The sequence below is a fragment of the Limanda limanda genome, chromosome 2, assembly GCF_963576545.1.
Source record: "Limanda limanda chromosome 2, fLimLim1.1, whole genome shotgun sequence".
Lineage (NCBI taxonomy): Eukaryota > Metazoa > Chordata > Actinopteri > Pleuronectiformes > Pleuronectidae > Limanda > Limanda limanda.
The window spans coordinates 718,829-744,210 of record NC_083637.1 but is presented as its reverse complement, the minus strand read 5'-3'; the positions used below and the strand labels follow the sequence as shown (position 1 = coordinate 744,210).

At 47.7% G+C, this 25,382-nt stretch overlaps 2 protein-coding genes across 5 annotated transcripts; both read right to left on the bottom strand.

Moving 5' to 3' along the window:
• Nucleotides 1–250: 250 nt before the first annotated feature.
• On the bottom strand, nt 251–3,745 carry soul4 (heme-binding protein soul4). Of its 4 annotated transcripts, none has more exons than XM_061066253.1 (6): nt 3,289–3,745; nt 2,105–2,300; nt 1,844–1,929; nt 1,620–1,761; nt 1,290–1,476; nt 251–1,040 (listed from the first exon to the last, which is right to left on the bottom strand). In XM_061066253.1, exons 2-6 carry the CDS (start codon nt 2,262–2,264, stop codon nt 866–868), a joined length of 750 nt encoding a protein of 249 aa, XP_060922236.1. In that variant the 5' UTR covers nt 2,265–2,300; nt 3,289–3,745; the 3' UTR covers nt 251–865. The 4 variants fall into 4 exon arrangements, with proteins under 4 accessions (XP_060922236.1, XP_060922228.1, XP_060922246.1 ...); XM_061066245.1 differs by having other exon boundaries at nt 3,647–3,745; XM_061066263.1 differs by having other exon boundaries at nt 3,655–3,745.
• LOC132997027 (alpha-tectorin-like) lies at nt 3,370–24,454 on the bottom strand. Its single transcript, XM_061067401.1, has 20 exons — nt 24,240–24,454; nt 23,304–23,365; nt 22,660–22,760; nt 22,314–22,541; nt 21,880–21,976; nt 21,613–21,742; nt 21,278–21,515; nt 20,756–20,912; nt 20,297–20,384; nt 20,148–20,210; nt 19,392–19,599; nt 19,013–19,133; nt 18,590–18,777; nt 18,339–18,493; nt 18,018–18,263; nt 17,493–17,655; nt 6,694–6,981; nt 6,547–6,638; nt 6,267–6,402; nt 3,370–3,510 (listed from the first exon to the last, which is right to left on the bottom strand). Exons 1-20 carry the CDS (start codon nt 24,452–24,454, stop codon nt 3,370–3,372), a joined length of 3,117 nt encoding a protein of 1,038 aa, XP_060923384.1.
• Nucleotides 24,455–25,382: the final 928 nt, after the last annotated feature.

Below are 25,382 nucleotides of genomic sequence, written 5' to 3'. Positions count from 1 at the left end.
TCCAAGGTTTTGTCTTTTTAAACCTCGTTTTTTCTTAACTCTACTTGTGAGGAGTCAACAACTGAGACTCCAGATTTTTGTTTTTGTAAATAAAGTTTTGGTTCAGTGTTTAAAGGTGAAAGAATCTTTTATTCATTTAAGAAAAACTCAATAAAAATGTTTGGATATCAATTTAAAAGTTTCTTTCTCATTAATGACTAAATTAAACTATTAACATTTTGATCTAAACAAACGGACGAGAAAAGTCGACTCGTTTATCAGATTTTATTAAAAAAAGATTTTACACAGAAGGAAAAGTGAACAAGAATCAGATGAAGTGATAAAAATCATACGTGATTTGTCATGAACTGATTTCACATCACATATTAAACTGTAGAATCTGTCACATGATGTGTGAGCGTCAAACTAATAATAAACATGTTAAACCATTAAAACCTTCTGTCACAAAACCTGCAGCTTCATTAAAAAAATAGTTCTTCATGACGACCCTCCGACTCTTCACTCTCCTCAGGATGAGGTCACATGCTTCCATGTTACATGTTCATAAACTCACATGTTAATGTGGTCACATGTTCAGGTGACTGGTTCCACTTCCACGATGATGTCATACTAAGCTGTCATTTCATTGGTGGACTTGATAAAAACTTTTTACTAAACATTGTGAAATAATGACCATCACGCGTGTCGCTATTGGTCAGGAGGATTTGGGGGCGGGGTTTAGTGTCAGGACCTGCTTCTAATAAACATGCTCTGATTGGTCCATTCGACTTGTGTGTGTGTGTGGGGGGGGGGGGAGCAAGCTGTTTACATCAAACCAGCCAATCAGGAGGAGCGGGTGAGAGGGCGGAGGCTGATGGGAGGACGTCTACAGGTGGCGTCTTATGAACCAGATCTCGTTCCGGCGCCGCGGTACCCCGGGGTTGTCGTACGCAGCGACCATGTAGCTGCTTCTGTGAAGGTCGTCGTTAACGCCGAGGATTTCCCAAAACAGAGCGATCTGCCGCGCCACCGTCTCCTCTGTGGTCGTCCCCAAGAACGTCCTGTCAGCCAATCAGAGAGCAGACATCTGATAAATGGTTTGTCTATGCAGAACATCTCATTGACCAATAACATTCATCCAATCAGAGCAGCTTCTGTCGATGGTTTAGTTTCCATGGACACGGAGAAGTGACGACGTGTTTTAAATGAACTGCAGTCAAATATTTCCACAGGTTTCCATAACAACAGAAAGGTATCCATCATTTTATTAATACAATATGACACATAGTTAACCATGATGTTGCTCTGACCTGGCGATGACTCTCATTGGCTCTCTGTGGACGACGGTGATGTCGGGGTCGCAGGGCTGGGGGGGGGTGCTGGTCTGGAACTCAGCCGGCAGGAAGAACGACGTCTGGATCTCTTTGTTGAACGTGGCTCCGCCCTCTTTCAGGTGGATGTTATTGATGACCGGCACCGTCATCCCCAGGTATCGACCTGCACACGATCAACAACACGGTTTACCATGTGTTACCGTGGAAACCAGCTCCTGTGGGAGGGGCTATGTAGATCCATGCAGAGTCAGCCAGCTGTGTGGTCAGTGGGCGTGGCTACCAGGTGTGTAGTGGGCGGAGTCTGACCTGCAGAGTTCTCTTTACAGATGAAGCGCATCAGTTTCATGAAGCCGTTGGAGATGCTCTGCTCGTACAGATCCTCTCCTCGGGTCACACACGCCCAGTGTCCCGCCGGGTACACCCGCTCCTCCCACAGCACCTCCCCCATCTGCAGGAGACACGCCTCCCACCCGTCAATACACACACGTATACACACACACTCCCCACCTGTCAGTACACAGACACGCTACCTTTTCATGGCAGGATATCGTGGTGAAGGGGAGGGGCTCCCTCTGCTGGCGGTTGCGGGTCATCTCCTGTATGGGTCCTGTCATTTCTGAAACAAGAGTGACGACATCACCTTTAGTCACGACACTTTCACGCCTGAGCTGGTTGCCATGACAACCTGTCAGAGCCAACAGCCCTCGTTGGTACAGTCACATGATTTTAATTAAGTTATTTATCGCCGATGTGGTTTTATTCTAAGGGTGGTTCTGACCCCGCCCCCTCACCCTGGGGTACAGACACCTGGTGGGTACTGGCCACCGCCTGCCAATGGGACAGCAGCCTGTCTCTATCCTCTTCATCCATTGGCTCGGGGTTGTCAGTGATGTCATCATCCAACTGCTCGTCGTCCAATCCAGCGAGGTCTTCCAGAGAGATGAGAGCCATGGCCACCAGGGGGAGACAATCTGTGACCTGCAGAGACTGTCAACAGACACATGTTGGTGATATTATTCAATCCTGCAGAGAAACACGATCCATTACTCATCTGATCATCTGATCCACAACTGATCATCTGATCATCTGATCCACAACTAATCATCTGATCATCTGATCCACAACTGATCATCTGATCCACAACTGATCATCTGATCATCTGATCATCTGATCCACAACTGATCATCTGATCCACAACGAATCATCTGATCATCTGATCCACAACTGATCATCTGATCCACAACTGATCATCTGATCATCTGATCCACAACTGATCATCTGATCATCTGATCATCTGATCCACAACTGATCATCTGATCATCTGATCCACAACTGATCATCTGATCATCTGATCATCTGATCCACAACTGATCATCTAATCATCTGATCCACAACTGATCATCTGATCCACAACTGATCATCTGATCATCTGATCATCTGATCCACAACTGATCATCTGATCATCTGATCCACAACTGATCATCTGATCCTCTGATCCACAACGAATCATCTGATCATCTGATCCACAACTGATCATCTGATCATCTGATCCACAACTGATCATCTGATCATCTGATCCACAACTAATCATCTGATCATCTGATCCACAACTGATCATCTGATCATCTGATCATCTGATCATCTGTCATCACGAGGGGAAGATCGACTGATGACAAATCATTCAAACAAGAACATAATCAGCAGGTTATCAATTATGACTCAGATTGTTTTTCCATCCTGAAGTAGTCGCTGGATGTTGCTAAGGCAACGAGGTCTCACTGGTCCGGTTCTTCATCAACCGGTTCACTTATAAAATACCTGTTATAAAGTAACTGAGCCGGTTCTGATCTGTCCGATTGGTTATCTTGTGGGTCGTCCTCATTAAAACCTCATTCGGGACTGGTTTCTTTTAATTTGAAAATTGCTCCCACTTCCTGACAGCAGACTCTTATTTTATAAACCGGATGTGTCAGACCTGATCGTGGATCGATGAAGATATTCATTGATCCGAATCTCGACGGTTCCGAGTTTTAACTTCGATCCGGATCCAGATCGATCAAAGACTCGTTTCCGGTCCGTGGAGCGGTTCCGGGCCTGGACCGGGTCCAGACACCCCGCTGGTCCGCTTCAGTCCGACTCGGCTGGGACCGGACGGTTTGCATGACGTCACCTGCACCGACAGGAGACCGCGGAGAACCTGGTCCGGAACCGGGTTCAGTTAGCACGGTTACAACTAGCACAGTTAGCACGGTTATCCTCTGAATCGCGACCACGAAACGCGCGGGTCTGTGACGCATGTCCGGTTCCGCGCATCAGCCAGGATGAGTTCACACCTTCACACCTGTTCTCCAGGTGAGTCCGCGCTGTTCTCACCGGATTCACACCGGATTCACACCGTCAACACAACAACAACAACAACACTTCCGCTTCACATCCACTTCCGCTCGACCGCGCGCTAAGGACTCTTCAAAATAAGAGCTCATACTGTTAACACATTGAATTTACATGTGAGAGACACACTAGCAGAGAGAGAGACAGACAGTTAGAAAGCGAGACAGACAGACGAGTAGAAATGGGTGGACACACATTAATGGAATTGAATGGGTTCTTTCTTGTCCCATCCTTTACCACTTCTTCTCCACACCTCTCTCTCTCTCTCTGTCTCGCTCTCTCTCTCTACATGTATTTATGTATTGCTGATCTACACTGATGAGATCTAGACCTCATACTTGGTGGGTGGATTAAAGGCCTGAGTGGAGACGCACACATGAAATGGACCTTGCTTGTAAATACCTGGTTTGTGCATCTTATCAGTTCTGCCATGTAACTAATAATTATTATTCACGACGATGTATATTAAAGAACTCTATTTTCTATGGTTTTCTTCCTTCATGTGTTAGAGTTTAGTATTTTGTGTTTACACTTAAACAAACGTGTGTTTTTCTTTGAAGCAAATAAAAACTGTTTTTTTAACGTCACGATTCTCCAATAAGCTTTGAGATCAACTTGTTTTATACTGTATGTGAATAAAACACTAAATCACAACTTACATGTCAAATAAATCCAATGAAAAGATGATCAAGGCTTTGGTCAAGTTTTCTGTGAAATAGAATTTACACTCACATCAGTTTTATTGTTGTTTTCATAGTTAGTAGTTCCTATGGTGGAATTCCAGTTAATCCAGTTTAGACTTGATGGGAAAACCATGTTGTCAGCAGCCAGGTCCTCTGGCTCTTTGCTGACACCTTGTGGTCAAACACTGTTACTGTTTCTACTTGGATCATTTTATACATCGAACACTCGACTAGTCAGAGAAGAGAAGGAGATGCAAATCTCAGCAGTTATTGAAATACACAACGGTCAAATAATGCATCACAATGCAGCTGTATTTCTGTAGATCTATAAACCAACCCTGTGACTGGACTGTATCAATGTGACCTGACGTGGCAGAGTTCTGCAGATGGAGTCACACATTCAGGTCCAACACCAAATATAACAACCTTCAGATCACAGGAGGAAACATGGGTTTGAGCTCAGGCTTCATTTGATGCAGTTGGGCCGTTTGGGAGTTTTCCACATTTTAACAAACTATTGACGGATCAGAGCGATCTCAAGGAAACACGTCTTCATCGTGTTCACATGATGCTGTTACAGTTAATAACAATAATAATAATTAATGCATTTATACACACACAGACACACACACACACTGATAGAGAGAGAGAGAGAGAGAGAGAGAGAGAGAGAGAGAGAGAGAGAGAGAGAGAGACGCTTTAACTTGTGAGAGTCCTGCAATTCCTCTAATGTCCACTAGGTGCAGCTCTGAGACACTGACAGACTTTGCACATATATGCACAGGAATAACATGAAGCACTCGCTGGCGAGTCACAGGCTGTCTTTAAGCAATGCTCAAGTAATTAGCAAAAAACAAAATAAAAATAGAATAAGTATAAAATAGAATAAAATAGAATAAAATAGAATATCAAAAATTTAAAATAGAAAATAAAATATACATATCTAAATATATATCTTTACAGATGAAGAGAAAAATATAACAACAATAGTGCAATTTGTGCAGTAGTGCAAATATTCAAATATGCCACGGTGCTGGTTTAGTGGAGTTATTGCAGTTCAGAGGAGTTTAAAAGTCTTATGGCCGGGGGGATGAAACTGTCTCTGAGCCTGGTGCTGCGGCACCGTCGGCCAGACGGCAGCAGGCAGAAATGTTTATGGCTGAGGTGAAGGGGGTCTTTAATAATCCGGTTGCTCTTCCTCCTGCACCGCTGGGTGTTGTTGGAACGTGATCTTTTATTCTTTAAGAGATACGAGCCGAACTCAGTTTAGTCAATTAAGAATTTATTTAGGAAAGCAATGAACACGTTACGGCAAAAACAATGGGCTTCGAGGACATTAGGTGTATCAGAGCGCCTCGAACATCCGGGGTCTGTCCATCTTCTGCAGTAGATGTTCGTTCCTCCTCCTCGGAAGTGCGCAGGCGTAATCCGTCCTCCCGGCTTTTGGAATACGGAAGTAGACAGGGAGACACTCCCAATGACGCTATAGTTGCTAGGCAACCTGTTTACTTCAAGAACGTCCTTGAACCACAGATGCAATGTGGGCCAAAGGTGCTTACAATTGGAGAAAAGATTATTATGTTTTAGATATGTCAAAACAAACCTGACTGTGTAAACATTTGCATCCTCGAAACCAAAACAATGAAACAGAATTAAGTCAACAACGTCACTCTGTCTGACCTCCTATCAAGACAGCTGTGAGACTGTCCATCCTCCTGTCACACACACAATTATAGTTTGTAGATTAAACCCTAGGAAGGAAAGGTTATTATTAAAATCATTTGTATGAATGCCTAATATCTAGCTGAAACTGTTCCTATCTTTATTGTTAAAAGTTCTGTCAGTTACAGACTAAAGTTTAAAGTTTGAAATTCTTAACAGTGTAGAGGTCCTCCATGGATGGCAGCTCCGTCCTGGAGATGTGCTGAGCAGACTTCACCACCCTCTGTAAAGCCTTACGGTTGAGGGCGGTGCAGGTGCTGTACCAGGCGGTCAGGATGCTCTCTGTGGTGCACCTGTAGAAGTTGCACAGGATCCTGGAGTCCATGTGGAGCCTCCGCAGCCTGCGGAGGAAGAAGAGCCGCTGCCTGGCCGTCTCCCTGATGGAGTCTGTGTGATGGGTCCAGGTCAGGTCATCACTGATGTGGACCCCGAGGAACCTGAAGGTGCTGACTCGCTCCACCGTGGTCCCGTTGATGAAGAGGGGGGCGTGTTCCACTCCTTGTCTCTTCCTGTAATCCACGATCAGCTCCTTAGTTTTGTTGACGTTGAGAAGGAGGTTGCTGTCAAGATGTCAGGGCTCTGACCTCCTCTCTGTAGGCCTTCTCATCGTCGCCGGTGATCAGGCCTGTGACAGCGGTGTCATCAGCAAACTTAACGATGGTGTTGGAGCTGAGGGGGGGGGGCAGGCAGTCATGCATGAACAGGGAGTACAGGAGAGGACTGAGCACGCAGCCCTGGGGGGCACCGGTGTTGAGAGTCAGGACCGCCTGTGGTCCGCCCGTCAGGAAGTTCAGGATCCACCCATAGAGGGCGATGTTGAGCCCAAGGTCTCTGAGCTCGGTGACGAGCTTCAGGGGCAAGATGGAGTTGAACTGTAGTCGACGAACAGCATTCTCACATGTGTGTCCCTCTGGTCCAGGTGGGAGAGGGCAGTGTGGGGGGTGAGGGAGATGCATCTGCAGTCGACCTGTTTGACCTGTAGGCAAACTGAAGAGGGTCCAGAGAGTCAGGGAGGGAGGAGGTGAGGAAGGGAGGGAGGAGGTGATGAAGGGAGGGAGGAGGTGACGAAGGGAGGGAGGAGGCGATGAAGGGAGGGAGGAGGTGAAGAAGGGAGGGAGGAGGTGATGAAGGGAGGGAGGAGGTGAGGAAGGGAGGGAGGAGGTGATGAAGGGAGGGAGGAGGTGATGAAGGGAGGGAGGAGGTGATGAAGGGAGGGAGGAGGTGAAGAAGGGAGGGAGGAGGTGAAGAAGGGAGGGAGGAGGTGATGAAGGGAGGGATGAGGTGATGAAGGGAGGGAGGAGGTGAAGAAGGGAGGGAGGAGGTGATGAAGGGAGGGAGGAGGTGATGAAGGGAGGGAGGAGGTGAAGAAGGGAGGGAGGAGGTGATGAAGGGAGGGATGAGGTGATGAAGGGAGGGAGGAGGTGAAGAAGGGAGGGAGGAGGTGATGAAGGGAGGGAGGAGGTGATGAAGGGAGGGAGGAGGTGATGAAGGGAGGGAGGAGGTGATGAAGGGAGGGAGGAGGTGAGGAAGGGAGGGAGGAGGTGAAGAAGGGAGGGAGGAGGTGATGAAGGGAGGGAGGAGGTGAGGAAGGGAGGGAGGAGGTGATGAAGGGAGAGAGGAGGTGATGAAGGGAGGGATGAGGTGATGAAGGGAGGGAGGAGGTGACGAAGGGAGGGAGGAGATGATGAAGGGAGGGAGGAGGTGACGAAGGGAGGGAGGAGGTGATGAAGGGAGGGAGGAGGTGAAGAAGGGAGGAAGGAGGTGATGAAGGGAGGGAGGAGGTGAAGAAGGGAGGGAGGAGGTGAGGAAGGGAGGGAGGACGTGAGGAAGGGAGGGAGGAGGTGAAGAAGGGAGGGAGGAGGTGATGAAGGGAGGGAGGAGGCGAGGAAGGGAGGGAGGAGGTGAAGAAGGGAGGGAGGAGGTGACGAAGGGAGGGAGGAGGTGAGGAAGGGAGGGAGGAGGTGAAGAAGGGAGGGAGGAAGTGATGAAGGGAGGGAGGAGGTGAGGAAGGGAGGGAGGAGGTGAGGAAGGGAGGGAGGAGGTGATGAAGGGAGGGAGGAGGTGATGAAGGGAGGGAGGAGGTGAAGAAGGGAGGGAGGAGGTGATGAAGGGAGGGAGGAGGTGATGAAGGGAGAGAGGAGGTGATGAAGGGAGGGAGGAGGTGATGAAGGGAGAGAGGAGGTGATGAAGGGAGGGAAGAGGTGATGAAGGGAGGGAGGAGGTGATGAAGGGAGGGAGGAGGTGAGGAAGGGAGGGAGGAGGTGAAGAAGGGAGGGAGGAGGTGATGAAGGGAGGGAGGAGGTGAGGAAGGGAGGGAGGAGGTGATGAAGGGAGAGAGGAGGTGATGAAGGGAGGGATGAGGTGATGAAGGGAGGGAGGAGGTGACGAAGGGAGGGAGGAGATGATGAAGGGAGGGAGGAGGTGTCGAAGGGAGGGAGGAGGTGATGAAGGGAGGGAGGAGGTGATGAAGGGAGGGAGGAGGTGAAGAAGGGAGGGAGGAGGTGATGAAGGGAGGGAGGAGGTGAAGAAGGGAGGGAGGAGGTGAGGAAGGGAGGGAGGACGTGAGGAAGGGAGGGAGGAGGTGAAGAAGGGAGGAGGAAGTGATGAAGGGAGGGAGGAGGTGAGGAAGGGAGGGAGGAGGTGACGAAGGGAGGGAGGAGGTGAGGAAGGGAGGGAGGAGGTGAAGAAGGGAGGGAGGAAGTGATGAAGGGAGGGAGGAGGTGAGGAAGGGAGGGAGGAGGTGAGGAAGGGAGGGAGGAGGTGAGGAAGGGAGGGAGGAGGCGAAGAAGGGAGGGAGGAGGTGATGAAGGGAGGGAGGAGGCGATGAAGGGAGGGAGGAGGTGATGAAGGGAGGGATGAGGTGATGAAGGGAGGGAGGAGGTGACGAAGGGAGGGAGGAGGTGATGAAGGGAGGGAGGAGGTGACGAAGGGAGGGAGGAGGCGATGAAGGGAGGGAGGAGGTGATGAAGGGAGGGACGAGGTGATGAAGGGAGGGAGGAGGTGAAGAAGGGAGGGAGGAGGTGATGAAGGGAGAGAGGAGGTGATGAAGGGAGGGAGGAGGTGATGAAGGGAGAGAGGAGGTGATGAAGGGAGGGAGGAGGTGATGAAGGGAGGGAGGAGGTGATGAAGGGAGGGAGGAGGTGAAGAAGGGAGGGAGGAGGTGATGAAGGGAGGGAGGAGGTGATGAAGGGAGAGAGGAGGTGATGAAGGGAGGGAGGAGGTGATGAAGGGAGAGAGGAGGTGATGAAGGGAGGGAGGAGGTGATGAAGGGAGGGAGGAGGTGATGAAGGGAGGGAGGAGGTGAGGAAGGGAGGGAGGAGGTGAAGAAGGGAGGGAGGAGGTGATGAAGGGAGGGAGGAGGTGAGGAAGGGAGGGAGGAGGTGATGAAGGGAGAGAGGAGGCGATGAAGGGAGGGATGAGGCGATGAAGGGAGGGAGGAGGTGACGAAGGGAGGGAGGAGATGATGAAGGGAGGGAGGAGGTGACGAAGGGAGGGAGGAGGTGATGAAGGGAGGGAGGAGGTGATGAAGGGAGGGAGGAGGTGAAGAAGGGAGGGAGGAGGTGATGAAGGGAGGGAGGAGGTGATGAAGGGAGGGAGGAGGTGATGAAGGGAGGGAGGAGGTGATGAAGGGAGGGAGGAGGTGAGGAAGGGAGGGAGGAGGTGAAGAAGGGAGGGAGGAGGTGATGAAGGGAGGGAGGAGGTGAGGAAGGGAGGGAGGAGGTGATGAAGGGAGAGAGGAGGTGATGAAGGGAGGGATGAGGTGATGAAGGGAGGGAGGAGGTGACGAAGGGAGGGAGGAGATGATGAAGGGAGGGAGGAGGTGACGAAGGGAGGGAGGAGGTGATGAAGGGAGGGAGGAGGTGAAGAAGGGAGGAAGGAGGTGATGAAGGGAGGGAGGAGGTGAAGAAGGGAGGGAGGAGGTGAGGAAGGGAGGGAGGAGGTGAGGAAGGGAGGGAGGAGGTGATGAAGGGAGGGAGGAGGCGAGGAAGGGAGGGAGGAGGCGAGGAAGGGAGGGAGGAGGTGACGAAGGGAGGGAGGAGGTGAGGAAGGGAGGGAGGAGGTGAAGAAGGGAGGGAGGAGGTGATGAAGGGAGGGAGGAGGTGAGGAAGGGAGGGAGGAGGTGAGGAAGGGAGGGAGGAGGTGATGAAGGGAGGGAGGAGGTGATGAAGGGAGGGAGGAGGTGAAGAAGGGAGGGAGGAGGTGATGAAGGGAGAGAGGAGGTGATGAAGGGAGAGAGGAGGTGATGAAGGGAGGGAGGAGGTGATGAAGGGAGAGAGGAGGTGATGAAGGGAGGGAGGAGGTGATGAAGGGAGGGAGGAGGTGATGAAGGGAGGGAGGAGGTGAGGAAGGGAGGGAGGAGGTGAAGAAGGGAGGGAGGAGGTGATGAAGGGAGGGAGGAGGTGAGGAAGGGAGGGAGGAGGTGATGAAGGGAGAGAGGAGGTGATGAAGGGAGGGATGAGGTGATGAAGGGAGGGAGGAGGTGACGAAGGGAGGGAGGAGATGATGAAGGGAGGGAGGAGGTGTCGAAGGGAGGGAGGAGGTGATGAAGGGAGGGAGGAGGTGATGAAGGGAGGGAGGAGGTGAAGAAGGGAGGGAGGAGGTGATGAAGGGAGGGAGGAGGTGAAGAAGGGAGGGAGGAGGTGAGGAAGGGAGGGAGGACGTGAGGAAGGGAGGGAGGAGGTGAAGAAGGGAGGGAGGAAGTGATGAAGGGAGGGAGGAGGTGAGGAAGGGAGGGAGGAGGTGAAGAAGGGAGGGAGGAGGTGACGAAGGGAGGGAGGAGGTGAGGAAGGGAGGGAGGAGGTGAAGAAGGGAGGGAGGAAGTGATGAAGGGAGGGAGGAGGTGAGGAAGGGAGGGAGGAGGTGAGGAAGGGAGGGAGGAGGTGAGGAAGGGAGGGAGGAGGCGAAGAAGGGAGGGAGGAGGTGATGAAGGGAGGGAGGAGGCGATGAAGGGAGGGAGGAGGTGATGAAGGGAGGGATGAGGTGATGAAGGGAGGGAGGAGGTGACGAAGGGAGGGAGGAGGTGATGAAGGGAGGGAGGAGGTGACGAAGGGAGGGAGGAGGCGATGAAGGGAGGGAGGAGGTGATGAAGGGAGGGACGAGGTGATGAAGGGAGGGAGGAGGTGAAGAAGGGAGGGAGGAGGTGATGAAGGGAGAGAGGAGGTGATGAAGGGAGGGAGGAGGTGATGAAGGGAGAGAGGAGGTGATGAAGGGAGGGAGGAGGTGATGAAGGGAGGGAGGAGGTGATGAAGGGAGGGAGGAGGTGAAGAAGGGAGGGAGGAGGTGATGAAGGGAGGGAGGAGGTGATGAAGGGAGAGAGGAGGTGATGAAGGGAGGGAGGAGGTGATGAAGGGAGAGAGGAGGTGATGAAGGGAGGGAGGAGGTGATGAAGGGAGGGAGGAGGTGATGAAGGGAGGGAGGAGGTGAAGAAGGGAGGGAGGAGGTGATGAAGGGAGGGAGGAGGTGAGGAAGGGAGGGAGGAGGTGATGAAGGGAGAGAGGAGGCGATGAAGGGAGGGATGAGGCGATGAAGGGAGGGAGGAGGTGACGAAGGGAGGGAGGAGATGAAGAAGGGAGGGAGGAGGTGACGAAGGGAGGGAGGAGGTGATGAAGGGAGGGAGGAGGTGATGAAGGGAGGGAGGAGGTGAAGAAGGGAGGGAGGAGGTGATGAAGGGAGGGAGGAGGCGAAGAAGGGAGGGAGGAGGTGAGGAAGGGAGGGAGGACGCGAGGAAGGGAGGGAGGAGGTGAAGAAGGGAGGGAGGAGGTGATGAAGGGAGGGAGGAGGTGAGGAAGGGAGGGAGGAGGTGAAGAAGGGAGGGAGGAGGTGACGAAGGGAGGGAGGAGGTGAGGAAGGGAGGGAGGAGGTGAAGAAGGGAGGGAGGAAGTGATGAAGGGAGGGAGGAGGTGAGGAAGGGAGGGAGGAGGTGAGGAAGGGAGGGAGGAGGTGAGGAAGAGAGGGAGGAGGCGAAGAAGGGAGGGAGGAGGTGATGAAGGGAGGGAGGAGGCGATGAAGGGAGGGAGGAGGTGATGAAGGGAGGGATGAGGTGATGAAGGGAGGGAGGAGGTGACGAAGGGAGGGAGGAGGTGATGAAGGGAGGGAGGAGGTGACGAAGGGAGGGAGGAGGCGATGAAGGGAGGGAGGAGGTGACGAAGGGAGGGACGAGGTGATGAAGGGAGGGAGGAGGTGAAGAAGGGAGGGAGGAGGTGATGAAGGGAGAGAGGAGGTGATGAAGGGAGGGAGGAGGCGATGAAGGGAGAGAGGAGGTGATGAAGGGAGGGAGGAGGTGAAGAAGGGAGGGAGGAGGTGATGAAGGGAGGGAGGAGGTGAGGAAGCGAGGGAGGAGGTGATGAAGGGAGGGAGGAGGCGATGAAGGGAGAGAGGAGGTGATGAAGGGAGGGAGGAGGCGAAGAAGGGAGGGAGGAGGTGATGAAGGGAGGGAGGAGGTGAGGAAGGGAGGGAGGAGGTGATGAAGGGAGAGAGGAGGTGATGAAGGGAGGGATGAGGTGATGAAGGGACGGAGGAGGTGACGAAGGGAGGGAGGAGGTGATGAAGGGAGGGAGGAGGTGACGAAGGGAGGGAGGAGGTGATGAAGGGAGGGAGGAGGTGATGAAGGGAGGGAGGAGGTGAAGAAGGGAGGGAGGAGGTGATGAAGGGAGGGAGGAGGTGAGGAAGGGAGGGAGGAGGTGAGGAAGGGAGGGAGGAGGTGATGAAGGGAGGGAGGAGGTGATGAAGGGAGGGAGGAGGTGATGAAGGGAGGGAGGAGGCGATGAAGGGAGGGAGGAGGTGATGAAGGGAGGGAGGAGGTGATGAAGGGAGAGAGGAGGTGATGAAGGGAGGGAGGAGGTGATGAAGGGAGGGAGGAGGCGATGAAGGGAGGGAGGAGGTGAAAAGGGGTCAAGTTAGTAACATGTACTGATCAGATAAGAATTATCTTGATGTGATAAATATGGAGAAAAGGAAGGAGAAGCAGGAAAGAGAAGCTCCGTGTGTCTTGTGTCATAAATTCCCTGTGCGTCTTAGCATCATCAGGGGTTTTTGCCATTTAATCAAATTTGGAACATCGCACTAATTAGCTCTAACTATAAGCTTTATCAAAAAGGAAGGTTTTGAGTCTACTTTTAAACGAACAGAGCGTGTCTGCCTCCCTAACTGAAAGTGAGAGATTATTCCACAGCAGTGGGGCTTGATGGCTAAAAGCTCTGGCTCCTACTCTACTTTTAGAGACTTTAGGGACAACAAGTAAACCTGAGTTCTGGGATCGGAGTGCTCTAGTAGGTTGATATGGAACTAACATCTCTTTAAGGTAAAGAGGTGCCATATCATTAAGGGCCTTGAAGGTGAGGAGGAGAATTTTAAATTCGATTCTAGATTTAACAGGAAGCCAGTGTAGCGATGCTAATACTGGAGAAATGTGCTCTCTTTTCTTAGTTCTCGTCAGGACACGTGCTGCGGCGTTTTGGACCAGCTGCAGAGTCTTTAACGACTTGCTGCTGGAGCCTGATAATAATGAATTACAATAGTCCAGTCTCGATGTAACAAAGGCGTGGACTAGTTTTTCTGCATCTTTTTGCGAAAGGACATGTCTGATTTTTGAGATATTACGCAAGTGGAAAAACGCGGTCCTAGAAATTACTTTTAAGTGACTATTAAAGGACAAATCAGGATCGAAGATCACTCCCAAGTTCCTGACTGTGTCATTGGAAGCAAGGGCAATGTCATCTAGCGCAGCTATATCATTAGATAATGTATCTCTAAGGTGTTTAGGGCCGAGTCTTATAACCTCAGTTTTATCTGAGTTTAATAAGAGAAAATTGCGGGTCATCCAGGTTTTTATGTCCTTGAGACATGCTCGAAGTTTAGTTAATTGATTACTTTGATCAGGTTTTATTGACAAATATAACTGGGTGTCATCCGCATAGCAGTGAAAATTTACCGAGTGTGTCCTGATAATGTTTCCTAGTGGAAGCATATATAATGAGAATAAAATTGGGCCGAGCACAGACCCCTGTGGGACACCATGGTTAACTTTGGTGCGCACCGATGACTCATCATTGATTTGAACGAATTGGGAGCGATCAGCAAAATAAGATTTAAACCAGTTTAAGGCCGTTCCTTTAATGTTAATTAACGGTTTTAGTCTGTCTAATAAAATTTGATGGTCAATTGTGTGGAATGCTGCACTGAGATCTAACAGAACGAGGACAGACACAAGTCCCTGATCTGAAGCTATTAGAAGGTCATTAGTGACTTTTGCCAGGGCTGTCTCTGTGCTGTGATTGGTTCTAAACCCAGACTGAAAGTCTTCATATATATTATTTTCCTGGAGAAACTCACACAGCTGATTGGCTACAACTTTTTCTAAGATTTTAGATAGGAAGGGGAGATTAGATATTGGCCTGTAATTTGCTAAAACCTCTGGGTCTAGGGTGGGTTTTTTGAGTAGGGGTTTGATTACAGCTATTTTAAAAGACTGTGGTACATAACCTGATGATAATGACAGATTGATTGTGTTAAGTAACGAATTATCTATTAGGTGCAGAATTTCTTTAAGTAATTTAGTTGGAATCGGATCTAAAATACAGGTTGTTGGTTTAGAACCTGAGACTATTTTGGTAAACTGATCACGGGTGATCAGAGAGAAGCTGCCTAAATAATGGGAAGGATTCTCAGCCGTTTCTGAGATCTCTATTGTTGGGAGGGTATTAGTGCCAATTGAGGGCAGGAGATGATTGATTTTATTTCTAATAGTTAGAATTTTATCATTAAAAAAGGTCATAAAGATGTTGCTATTTAGGGATGGAGGAATACTGGGTTCGGTGGAGGTGTGACTCTCTGTCAGCCTGGCTACAGTGCTGAAGAGAAACCTGGGGTTGTTTTTATTCTCTTCTATTAGTTTTGAGTAATAGGCAGCTCTTGCTTTGTGGAGAGCCTTTTTATATTCTGTAACACTACTCTTCCAGTCTAGGAGATTTTCAACACTGTTGCTGGAGCGCCACTTCCTTTCTAATTTTCTTGATATTTGTTTCAACTCATGTGTCTTGGAATTATACCACGGAGCTAATTGACTATGTTTTACACATTTCTTTTTTAGAGGCGCTATTGAGTCTAATGTTAATCGTAATGAGTCTGCAGAGCTATCTACGAGGTGGTCAATCTCAATAGAGCTCGGGTTTTTAAAGAATTTGTTGTTTATGTCGACGGATAATACGGGTTTAAATGTAATCGGAACTATTTCCTTAAATTTAGCTACAGCACTATCAGGTAGACATCTAGAAAATGAGTTTTTTATTAGGGGCATATATTCAGATAGTGAAAAATCGAAGGTTATTAAATTATGGTCTGATAGTATTGGATTGCGCGGAAGTACTGTTAAATGTTCAATTTTGACACCGTATGATAACACAAGGTCAAGTGTGTGGTTACAACAATGAGTAGGTTGATGTACACACTGACTGAAACCAATTGAGTCTAGTATTGAAATAAATGCTACGCTCAGGCTATCTTTATTATTGTCAACATGAATATTAAAGTCACCAACAATAATAATTTTATCGGTCTTTAGGACTAGGTTTGATAAAAACTCAGGGAATTCTGTTAGAAATTCAGTATAAGCCCCAGGAGCACGATAAACTACAGCAAATACGATTGGCTGTTGGTGTTTCCTACTACTCCATCCTTATCACATCAAAGTAATTCATATCTCATCAGTACATGTTTCTGACCCTTGACCCCTTCCCCGGAGTCCCTGTGCCTTAGCGCCCGCAGATCCAGGGCCACAGCTGAGGCCGCACCATGGATCAGGATCTGTGGACCGCGTGTCGGAGGTCTCGGTGGTGGATCCAGTTTGGTGGATTCTGTACCGTGCCGGCTGATCGTAGTGGTAATGGAGGATCCTGTATCACGTTGGCATCGGATGGTGGTGGACCAGGACCGAGGCGGCGGCTGATGATGGATCCTAACTGGCCCCAGTGGACAATGACTGTGGACTATAGTGGATCGGGTCTTGATGCTGGATCATGATCCTGCTGCTGACCAGAGACTATGATGCAGCAGGACTACTTGATTTATAGTATTGAAGTTATACTTCAAAATGTTTCCCCTCATCATTGCTGCTAAAACCTTTCTCCTGATGATGTTCTCCTCTACACATCTGTGTCACTTGTGTCCGTCCTGGGAGACGGATCCTCACATGTGTCTCTCTGAGGTTTCTACGTGTCTTCACCTGTTAAAAGTGTTTTTAGTAGTTTGTCCTGACTCTTGCTGAGGGTGAAGGACAGAGGATGTCTCACCATGATAAAGCTCTATGAGACAAACTGTGATTTGTGAATATGAGCTTTACAAATAAAATTTGATTGATTGATTGATTGATGTGGTCTGAATGTGGGTTGGTGGGACGGAGGTCAAATCTGAGCCAAAACTATTATGCTATGTGGTAATGTTAAAGCAAATTACTGGATCCACATCAAAATGTTACAAGTTCTCTCTTGACCTATTGACTAGTTTTGACCGGGTCATTGTGTAGTAGCACCAGCCTCCTCACAAATGGACACACAACCAATGGAAAGGGATGACAACATAACAGAAAACACAACTCATTATATTTCACTGATGCTTTTTATTGATTATACACTTTCATAATAAAGGTAAATGAACCTGACTTTTATTCTAACCAGGTTGAAGTTCTTCTTGGATTTCAAAATCATACCAAAGCTCTACAGGAGGATCGACTCTAACTCTAACCCACATGGTGGCGCTGTCGCCATCACATCTATATAAAACCTTATAGCCCACTCTTCATAGTCTGTATAGTCTGTAGAGCACTAAGGAAGCCCGCTCACACATTCAGCTGAGGATATTTTCCATACCTCTGCTGCAGAAAATCATTTACTCCCCGACAGGAAAAGACAACCCAGAAACCCCCAAATCAAGACCCGACGTATTCAAAGCTTCGAGAGGATCGGCTTTGACGTCAGGTTGCTTCATGTATAAGTTCCGTTATAGATCTGTAGAAAGATCAATAACTCGTCCTGATCTTCGGTCGTTCCGAGTCTCCATGGAAACCTGAGAAAATAACCAAACCCAGGTTATGGTCACTCATTGATCTTGAAATGATACAGATGTTTCTTCTACAAAATGCGATGGGAAATTTAAAATATGGGTAGAATAGAATAGAACTTACTCAATAAGTCCAGGCCAGTTTGATGAAGGCAGGGTTTTCATCCTCATACTTTGAGATGATGGACCTGCGTCTTCTCGCACCCGGGCCACATGTCTGAGGAAATCAAATGACAGAAGTTCAGTTTTAGGAGTGATACAAAAATACAAAATATCTTCTCATATAATTTTATATAACTTGATATGATCTAGTCAGCAGCTGTGGACCTACCGGGATGCAGTTGTTACCCTTCTTGACACACAGCTTCACTCTGCAGTGCAAGAAGACCTCACCATCCTTGGCAGAGAACTGGAACGTGTTGAAGGAGAAACGGTTGGATGTTCCCTGTCCGTTGTTCTTCACCTTCACCGAGGAGTCAGCGGGGTTAGGGCAGCTACTCAAACAGACAGAAGAGCAGACATGAAGGGTATGATCCCCACGAGCAGCTTTGTGTGTCTCATCCACAGATGATTTAAAGATAGATGACATGAAAGCTCTGAAAGAGTGAGGCCGAACTATCTGGATCAGGTCAAACATTGTGCTGAGGTCGGGTTTGTGTCAGAAGAACAGAATCTCTGTCGGGTCCGGGTGAGACCGGGTCAGTTTCCTCTCAGGCTGGGTCCTGATTGGTGGAGCTCATGTATCAGTGAGACCTTGATCCCGCTCCACCATCTCTGGGATCTGGGATATTTTCGGCTTCATGTTTGCACAGTGGGAGGAAACGGAGACGTGTCGTCATGCAGGCTGTGATCTCACCCTTTGATGATGAGGTCATATCTCAGGCTTCCGTTCGGGCTGGGCTGGTCGGTCGCCCAGCAGGAGTCCGTCACCACAGCAACCATTTTGTCATCCAGCCCATCCGCGTTCAGCTCCACCCACAACGGCTCGTCCAGTTGCATTTCGGTACGTTGTTGCAAGGCTTCCTTGGTGTTAGGGTCCTTGTAGGCCGTCATGGTGAGATTGTAAATCCATCGTCCAGAAGTGATCTGCTGGGTGACGGAGCTGGAAGGCAAAGACAGAGTTCAGTTCAGTCTTCCTCTCTTAAAAAGTACGTTAAGCTCAGGTTTGGGTTCTCACCTGTCTTTGAGTGTGAAGGTAAAGGTCCTGATGTCCGGCTGATCGTAGAGACACGAGAAGTCGAGATGAACCGAGTCCTGACGGTTGATAACGCCGTACATGGAGCTGTTCCGGTTCACGATGGTGTTCTTGTAGAGGATTTGGCTGTTGTTTGCCTGTAGGGACACACGGAGACAAACATTGGTACTGCACCTTCATGTAAACATTAAAGGCTGCAGCAGTTACTAACTGTTCTCCTGAGAGGTTCTCACCAGGATCACTGTTCCACAGGTTTTCTTCCTGTCGAAGCCGAACGTCACCATGTGGGTCTCATTGTCCATTTCACCTTTGCAGGCCTCGTCATTGAGATGCAAGACAGAGAAGTCGATGCCTTTGTCCTCCAAGAGACATTTAGCCATAGTCAGCTTAGCAGCGTTCTGCTCGCAGACCATTGGCTCTCCTGACATCATATAAAGATCAGTTAGCTTTTGTCCAGATAGCAGGAAGCAGGAACATGCAGATGTTAATTCCACGTTAAATAACATCTTTTCACGGGCTGACACACAACAGGTGACACATCATCTATTCAGATCCTCTAATTCCTAAAGTGAGGTCTATGGATATTCCAGTTATTCCATAAATCTGAGACAAATGATAAAAAGAGCTGTGACTCTGTTGAGTGAAAGCCGACTCACCAAAGGAGTCGGTTGAGTTGTACTTGGAGGCGAACATGGCCCGGCAGACGCAGCCGGTTCCCCCGTTGTTCTTCTTCCCACAGAACTCGTGCTCACTGCAGAACGTGTCCTGACAGAAGCCCTGGTAGGAAGCAGCTGCAAACACACACAGATACAAGTGTTGATCTCAGACAATGATCAGTGTCACAGAAGGTTCACAAGAAAAGGTCAGTACATGTGAGTGAATGAATTTGAGTCTGATTCCACCGAGCAGGCCTGTAACGTGTGATGTTTCAGTCTCAGTGCTGAGATCTGCAACTGGAAACTGAACCCTGTCTTTATGTTGAAGTAGAGATAAATAGTCTTATTTTAAAGCATAAAACAGAAGATAGTGAGTCACAGCCTTACAGCATGGGGTCTCTGACTTCCATTCCTCCAGTGTGACGTTGGAGAGGCTGCAGGCTCTGGCGTACGCCTCCAGGAACTGGCACTTGAGACCATCCCCTTCAGGGTATTTACACAGCGTCTGTGTGCAGGCAGCAATGAAGGGTTCTGGGTCATGTTGCATGTTGCAGGCAGTAAAGGGAGCCTGCTTCAGGAGGTTACACCTGTTCCAGTGAGGCAGCGGAGAAAGAATAATTACTTTGCAAAGTTACAAAGTGCTTTACAAAGTTAAAACAAGATAACATATGACAGGACAGAGACAAATACAATCAGTCAATATTACAAAATTAAAATCAAATAAGACTCCCATTAATAATTTAGACCGTTCCTATGGCAGAAGACAAACATCTATCCCGTTTGTCTCTGATGACAGTTGGTAGAACTTCCTGGTGGAAATGTAAACCTTCTCTTCAGAGACAGGTTTCCGTCGTGATCCTCTAAAATCAACCCACCTGTCTTTCATTTTATCAATTTAGCAAATCTGAATTAATGTGAGCTGTTCTGCAAATGTTCTGCAAAACGGGTGAGGATACACACACGAAGGTGGAGCTAACTGGCTAACTGTATGTAGAGATAGTGTAGTAACTTGCATTCAAGCTAAAATACTGCTAATGCTAATACTATGCTCTTGTTTTCACAACGTTATGGTTTGAGAAACCTCCAGTTCGTCTAATTCCTGGATTCAGTACAACTTGGTTCAGTTTGCATTTACCAGTCAGTTGAGGTGTTGCAGTTGATAGTCGGGTCCGCAGCCTCGTTATACTGCGTGTCACAGCTGTGGGGCAATGAGCAACGTCAGATCAGTTCATTTTATCTGAGCTACAACTTGGCTGGTGTGGGACGTTGTGTTGGAGGTCTCACCCGCTGACACTGTGTGTGGAGTCTTTCTCGTCACTCACAGTGCGACTGGAGTTTCCACACAACCCGTGTGCGTCGTGTCCATTTGGCCCTGACCAGGTTCAGAAAGGAAAACGTGACGGATCAATGGACTTTGCAAGTGGAGCAAAACAAAGGCTTCAAATAGGGACGAGCAGATCTATATCGAACCTAATGATTCTTGCATTAGCTTCTCATATCAATCAGCACTTCTTGTCCATTTTTATGCAGATGCAGCATTTTATTTGTTTCACAGATCAAATTCAAGTACAGAAGTACGTGTATTTTAAATAGTACTCGTATCACTCTCTATACCACGTCATACAAATATGATTCTCGTTGGGTTAGTGGTGCCTGATCAGCGCAGATGAATTTGACTCCATACTTCACCCCCAACTTGGCACCTTCAGCCTAATTACTAAGAATCAAGCATTTAAATTGTACCTGTCAAGTGGATGTGAGAGATGGAGCCATCGAAGTGGACAGAAAGAGTGAAGTTGGAGGCTGACATCTTAGCCGTCACTCCAGTCTGGTCCTTGGTGAGCTCCCACCCACGGACCACCATCGCTGTGGTGTTGAGTCTGAGCTCTCTGGTGTCGAGCTTCGTCACAGCAGCGGAGCAACAAGGCAGAAAAAAAGACCACGTGCAAAATGTTGAATCAAATTTGAACTTTTATCATAGTTAGCATGGTTTTCATTATCAAAGAAAGAAACAAGCATCACAATCATCTGTCTACTGATTACAGAAATCTCTCACTTCTCTAGAGAACCGTTCACTCATGTCCCATTCAGTCATACGATTGAATACTAAATTAATAAACTCTAGCGCTCTGTATCAGCGGCGGCTGTCGATCAAGACAACAGCAACACCAGCAGATTCTCCAGTTCAGGGTTCTTCCACCAAACTTTGAATAAACAGGTGAACAGCTCTTTGTGCAGCAGCGGGTTCTACGCAGCGTAACTCACCAGAGCTCGACTCCCTTGTTCCAGAGAGATTTGAGCTCCCGCCAGCTGCAGGATCACACGTTTCAAAAAGCTGACGTCTTTCCGGCGTCTCTCCTGGAAGACGCCCAGCACCTGGAAGCCGGGGATGGATGTGGACTTGAACAGAGTGTAGCCACAGCGGTCCGGGACGGCCTGGACCCGCCCAGCGAAACCGACGACCGTGGAGCCGAGCACGCTGCACACGTTGTTTGAGATGCAGCTGATGGAGGCGGAGGAGCATATTCACACGGAACAAAACACCGTCAGTGTTTGGTAACGACTGAAACTAATGAAGAACTTATGGAATTGTATGTTACCTGCCATTTCCATTGCAGGGCTCCTTGGGACCACACACATTGAGAGCAGCAACTCCACTCGCATCACAGGAAACAGTGGAGCAGATGCTTGGGTCTAGAACTTGAACCGTGTTTGTCTTATAACCAACGCCTAGAAGTCAAGAAAACTATATTTATGTGGTTTCAAAAATCACCAAAGTCTCAAGAAAGCATAATTGTGATTAAGAACATTTGGTTTTTGCTTTTGAGGTCTAAAAATGGATTTTAATAAACATTTTGTGTACTCACCAGAGCGTCTACAACCGCTCATGAGGGAGTAGTAACCTTGACTTTTAAGGAAACTCTGTTTAGAGACTGTGGTGCCGTTGACCTGCTCGTCCAGTTCCTGGAAAGGGCCAAAAAAACAAATGTGTAGTGATCGTCCAAGACTTCGACAGATATATCGTTAATAAATCGGGATTTAAACACGAGACTCAACACAACCAACGGAACAATGACCAACTCATACCCGTCATACTCTCTTGATTAATATACTCACGACATGAGAAGCAGTGAATCCAGAATACGATCTGGCAGACAGAACCGCTTGTGGCTCAAAATTTAAAAGTGTAAATAGCATAACCTGAGAAGAGAATTTGGACAAAACACAGAAAGTAAATGTTTTTAAAATCAGAAGAGCTGAAAACAACCCGGGTCAGAACAAGTCCCTGTCTGATTCTCACCGTTCTTTGTTGACTGTTTGTTAAAACAATCTGGTTGAAACATGTTCCATTGTGTTTCAGGTTCGGTAGATTCCTGTGGTAAACAGATCCAGGTGCATTAGTCCGCTGGCCTAGCGACAGGGAACCTCTGTCAGCCCCTCCTGCAGATATCAGAATGCAGTCGTCCTTGATTCCAGATGCGTACTGGCCATTGAAGCAGACAGTCATTCTGCCGGCATTCAAGCCCACCTGTTGGACAGGAGGAGACACAACATCGATAATAACATGTCAGCTTGTAAACATTTGATTAGTTAGTTATTAACGTAACTGGTAGGTTGATTGAAACCAGCGACTGTTTATTACTCACATATAATTTATCATATTTCTGTCCGTAGTAGGTGATGGGGCACGACTTGATGTCAAATTCAGCTGAACCGGTAAAGTCCACGCGCTGGGTCGTTGCCGTACCTGAAGATATTGAGACACGTGGTTTTTGGATCTGTTGTTACATTAAAAGTAAACTTAGATCTCACGAGTCAATTTGTCAAGGTTTATTTTTTGTTTTATGATTTAAGAAAAATAAAAGTAAGGTCATATTTTCGCAGTAAAGGTTTGACCTCTTGTAGCTACATTACTCTGAAAGATGTGTCTCAATTCAGAGGCTGCGTCCTTCAGAGCTTCCATTTGAAATCTGATTGCGTCACAGTGGCGTGAATAGACTTTCTCATTGCTGAGCTATTTCAAATGTGTCCTTTCATCCCAGAGAATCAAAGCAGACAAAGGTTGGATGCATCCTATTGCCCAACTTCTTCAGGAGGTTTCTAATTTTATTGGGGACTTTAGGATCCTCTGAATGAAAATGTTATGTTATTTTTATAATAATTCTGGTAGAACATCATATAACACTTTTCTACTTTGTTAATTTGTCGCTCATCTGCAGGAGGCTTTCTAACGACATGTTGTCAGTGTGAATGAAGTGCGTGGTTGTGTGTGAGTTGTGTAACCTCTCACCTGCGAGCACACTGAGTGCAGCCAGGTATAATATGTTGAACATGCTGGCGGCCGATCGGGATCTGAAACACAGTTACACACACTTGTAAAGTCTCCGTTACACTTTTTCCAAACTGAAAACTGTGCAAAAGTATAAAATGGACGTATTTAAATTGTGATGTTTTTCATTTTCTCCTCTTCCCCCAAACCATGAATAGAAGCATTTTTGAAATCCTTGAAATGTTCCACCTGACAGCTCCTGAGGCGATAGACGCTCTTCCACTGTGAAGTAAATCCAGTCACTGCTCTAATGATCTTTCGCATCACAACAGCGGTCTAACATTTAACTGCTTATCGGCCGTCACTGTTCCATGTTCCATTCTCAACTGGTACATTCAAACCAAATTCAACACGTTTGCATTTATACATTTCTAAAGTTATTCTCAACTTCTTTATTTGATGAATTCAGTCGGAGAGGCCGAGAGGGGAACAACTCACATGGGAACTAAACATTCAGCCATCGAGCCTCCAACTAAATTGCATTAACACTGATAACACAATCTATGGGACCATCGAAAAAATATATAATATATACATTTTTCTATTTCTTTTAAAACAACAAAACGATCCAAACGTGTGAATGAACCTCGTAGCTTCAGCGTTTCTTACTTGACCGAAAACAAAAGCACGAGGTGTGAGTTACCTTTTATTCAAACGTTTTCATTGTCAGATGTGCAAATATCACTTATTCTGAAAGATTAAAGATTAAAATATATAAACAAACCAGGAAAACTGCTTCACAAATAACGTTATTATTATTGTTATTATAATAAATAATTATTTACTTATATTCCAAAAATCTTAAAATAAATGTGGACATATAAAAAGTATCCTGTCTTAAAAGTCATTGTTACTCATATTGACTGACAGGAGGAGAAGTTTCCAGGTGTTTCTTACCGTGGTAGGATCTGAAGTGCAGCAGCTTTGTGTTGAGGAGACGCTTCACCTTCGGACCGATTGGCTCCGTGGTCCGTCTGTGTGGACGACTCAGGTCTCTGTCTGACACTGTCTCTGTCCCCTTCTTTTATCCTCAGTCCCCTCAACACATTCTCGTTCTGGTCCTTGTGACCAAACTGGTTTCTGTCACGGAACTGGTTTCTGTCACGGAACATTCCAGCCTCCGAACACTGTGTAATTAACTAAGAGTCACAGAGACTGCGATGACAAGCTGACAGAGTTCAGGGGTCAAGCTCATCAACGCCCACGTTCACAGATTCCTCCTGAAGGAGCAAAGAGACTTAATGTGCTTCAGCTATTCATCAGTAATATGATTGAACACAGTATTCAAACAGTATTATGATTCAAACTACAGGTTTTTACAGTGGTGTGGATACATTTCTATTGTAAACGAACCAGATTGGTCTGTAAACATTTAAATATCTATTCCACGTATATTCTGATTGTCCTTAAAGTGTCTGCGGAACCCAGAGAAGAACTATAAGATGATTAAATGCTCCTTCGTCAGCCACCATGTTCGAACCCAGAACGTTCTTGTTGTGAGCCCACAGTAACAACCACTGCACCACCGTACCACCCAGTCCAAAGAACATCCTTCATCTATACTGTTCAACCTTTAAGGGTTATGGGGGGGGGGGGGGGGGGGGTACATTCAACTAAAAACTGCAAGAGGTCCAGACATCAACCCGCCTCCCTTTCTGGGGTCCGGATAATTAGAGACATACAAATATGGGTTCTGACTAAGTCATCTGAATTAACATTTCATTGCACAAGGTTGCTTAATAATATATAAACATTCTGTCTTTGAATTTGCATATAGGCCCACACTCCTTTTAACAATCCAAGATGACAGATACTCAAAGACAAACGTAAAGTGCTTCAGGTGGAACTGGAGGCCTCGGGGTTGTTCTCAAAAAGGAATGTAAGAGAATGTCCTTGTTGAACGGTATTTGGCCTTTATGATGTTAAATGTTGAGAATGCAGATTCACAACTCATGTGGAGCCAAGGAGGAGCTGCTCCTCCAGGCTGAAGTCATCAAAACCATCACTGAAGTTTCCAATCACGTTGTGTATGAACTCAAC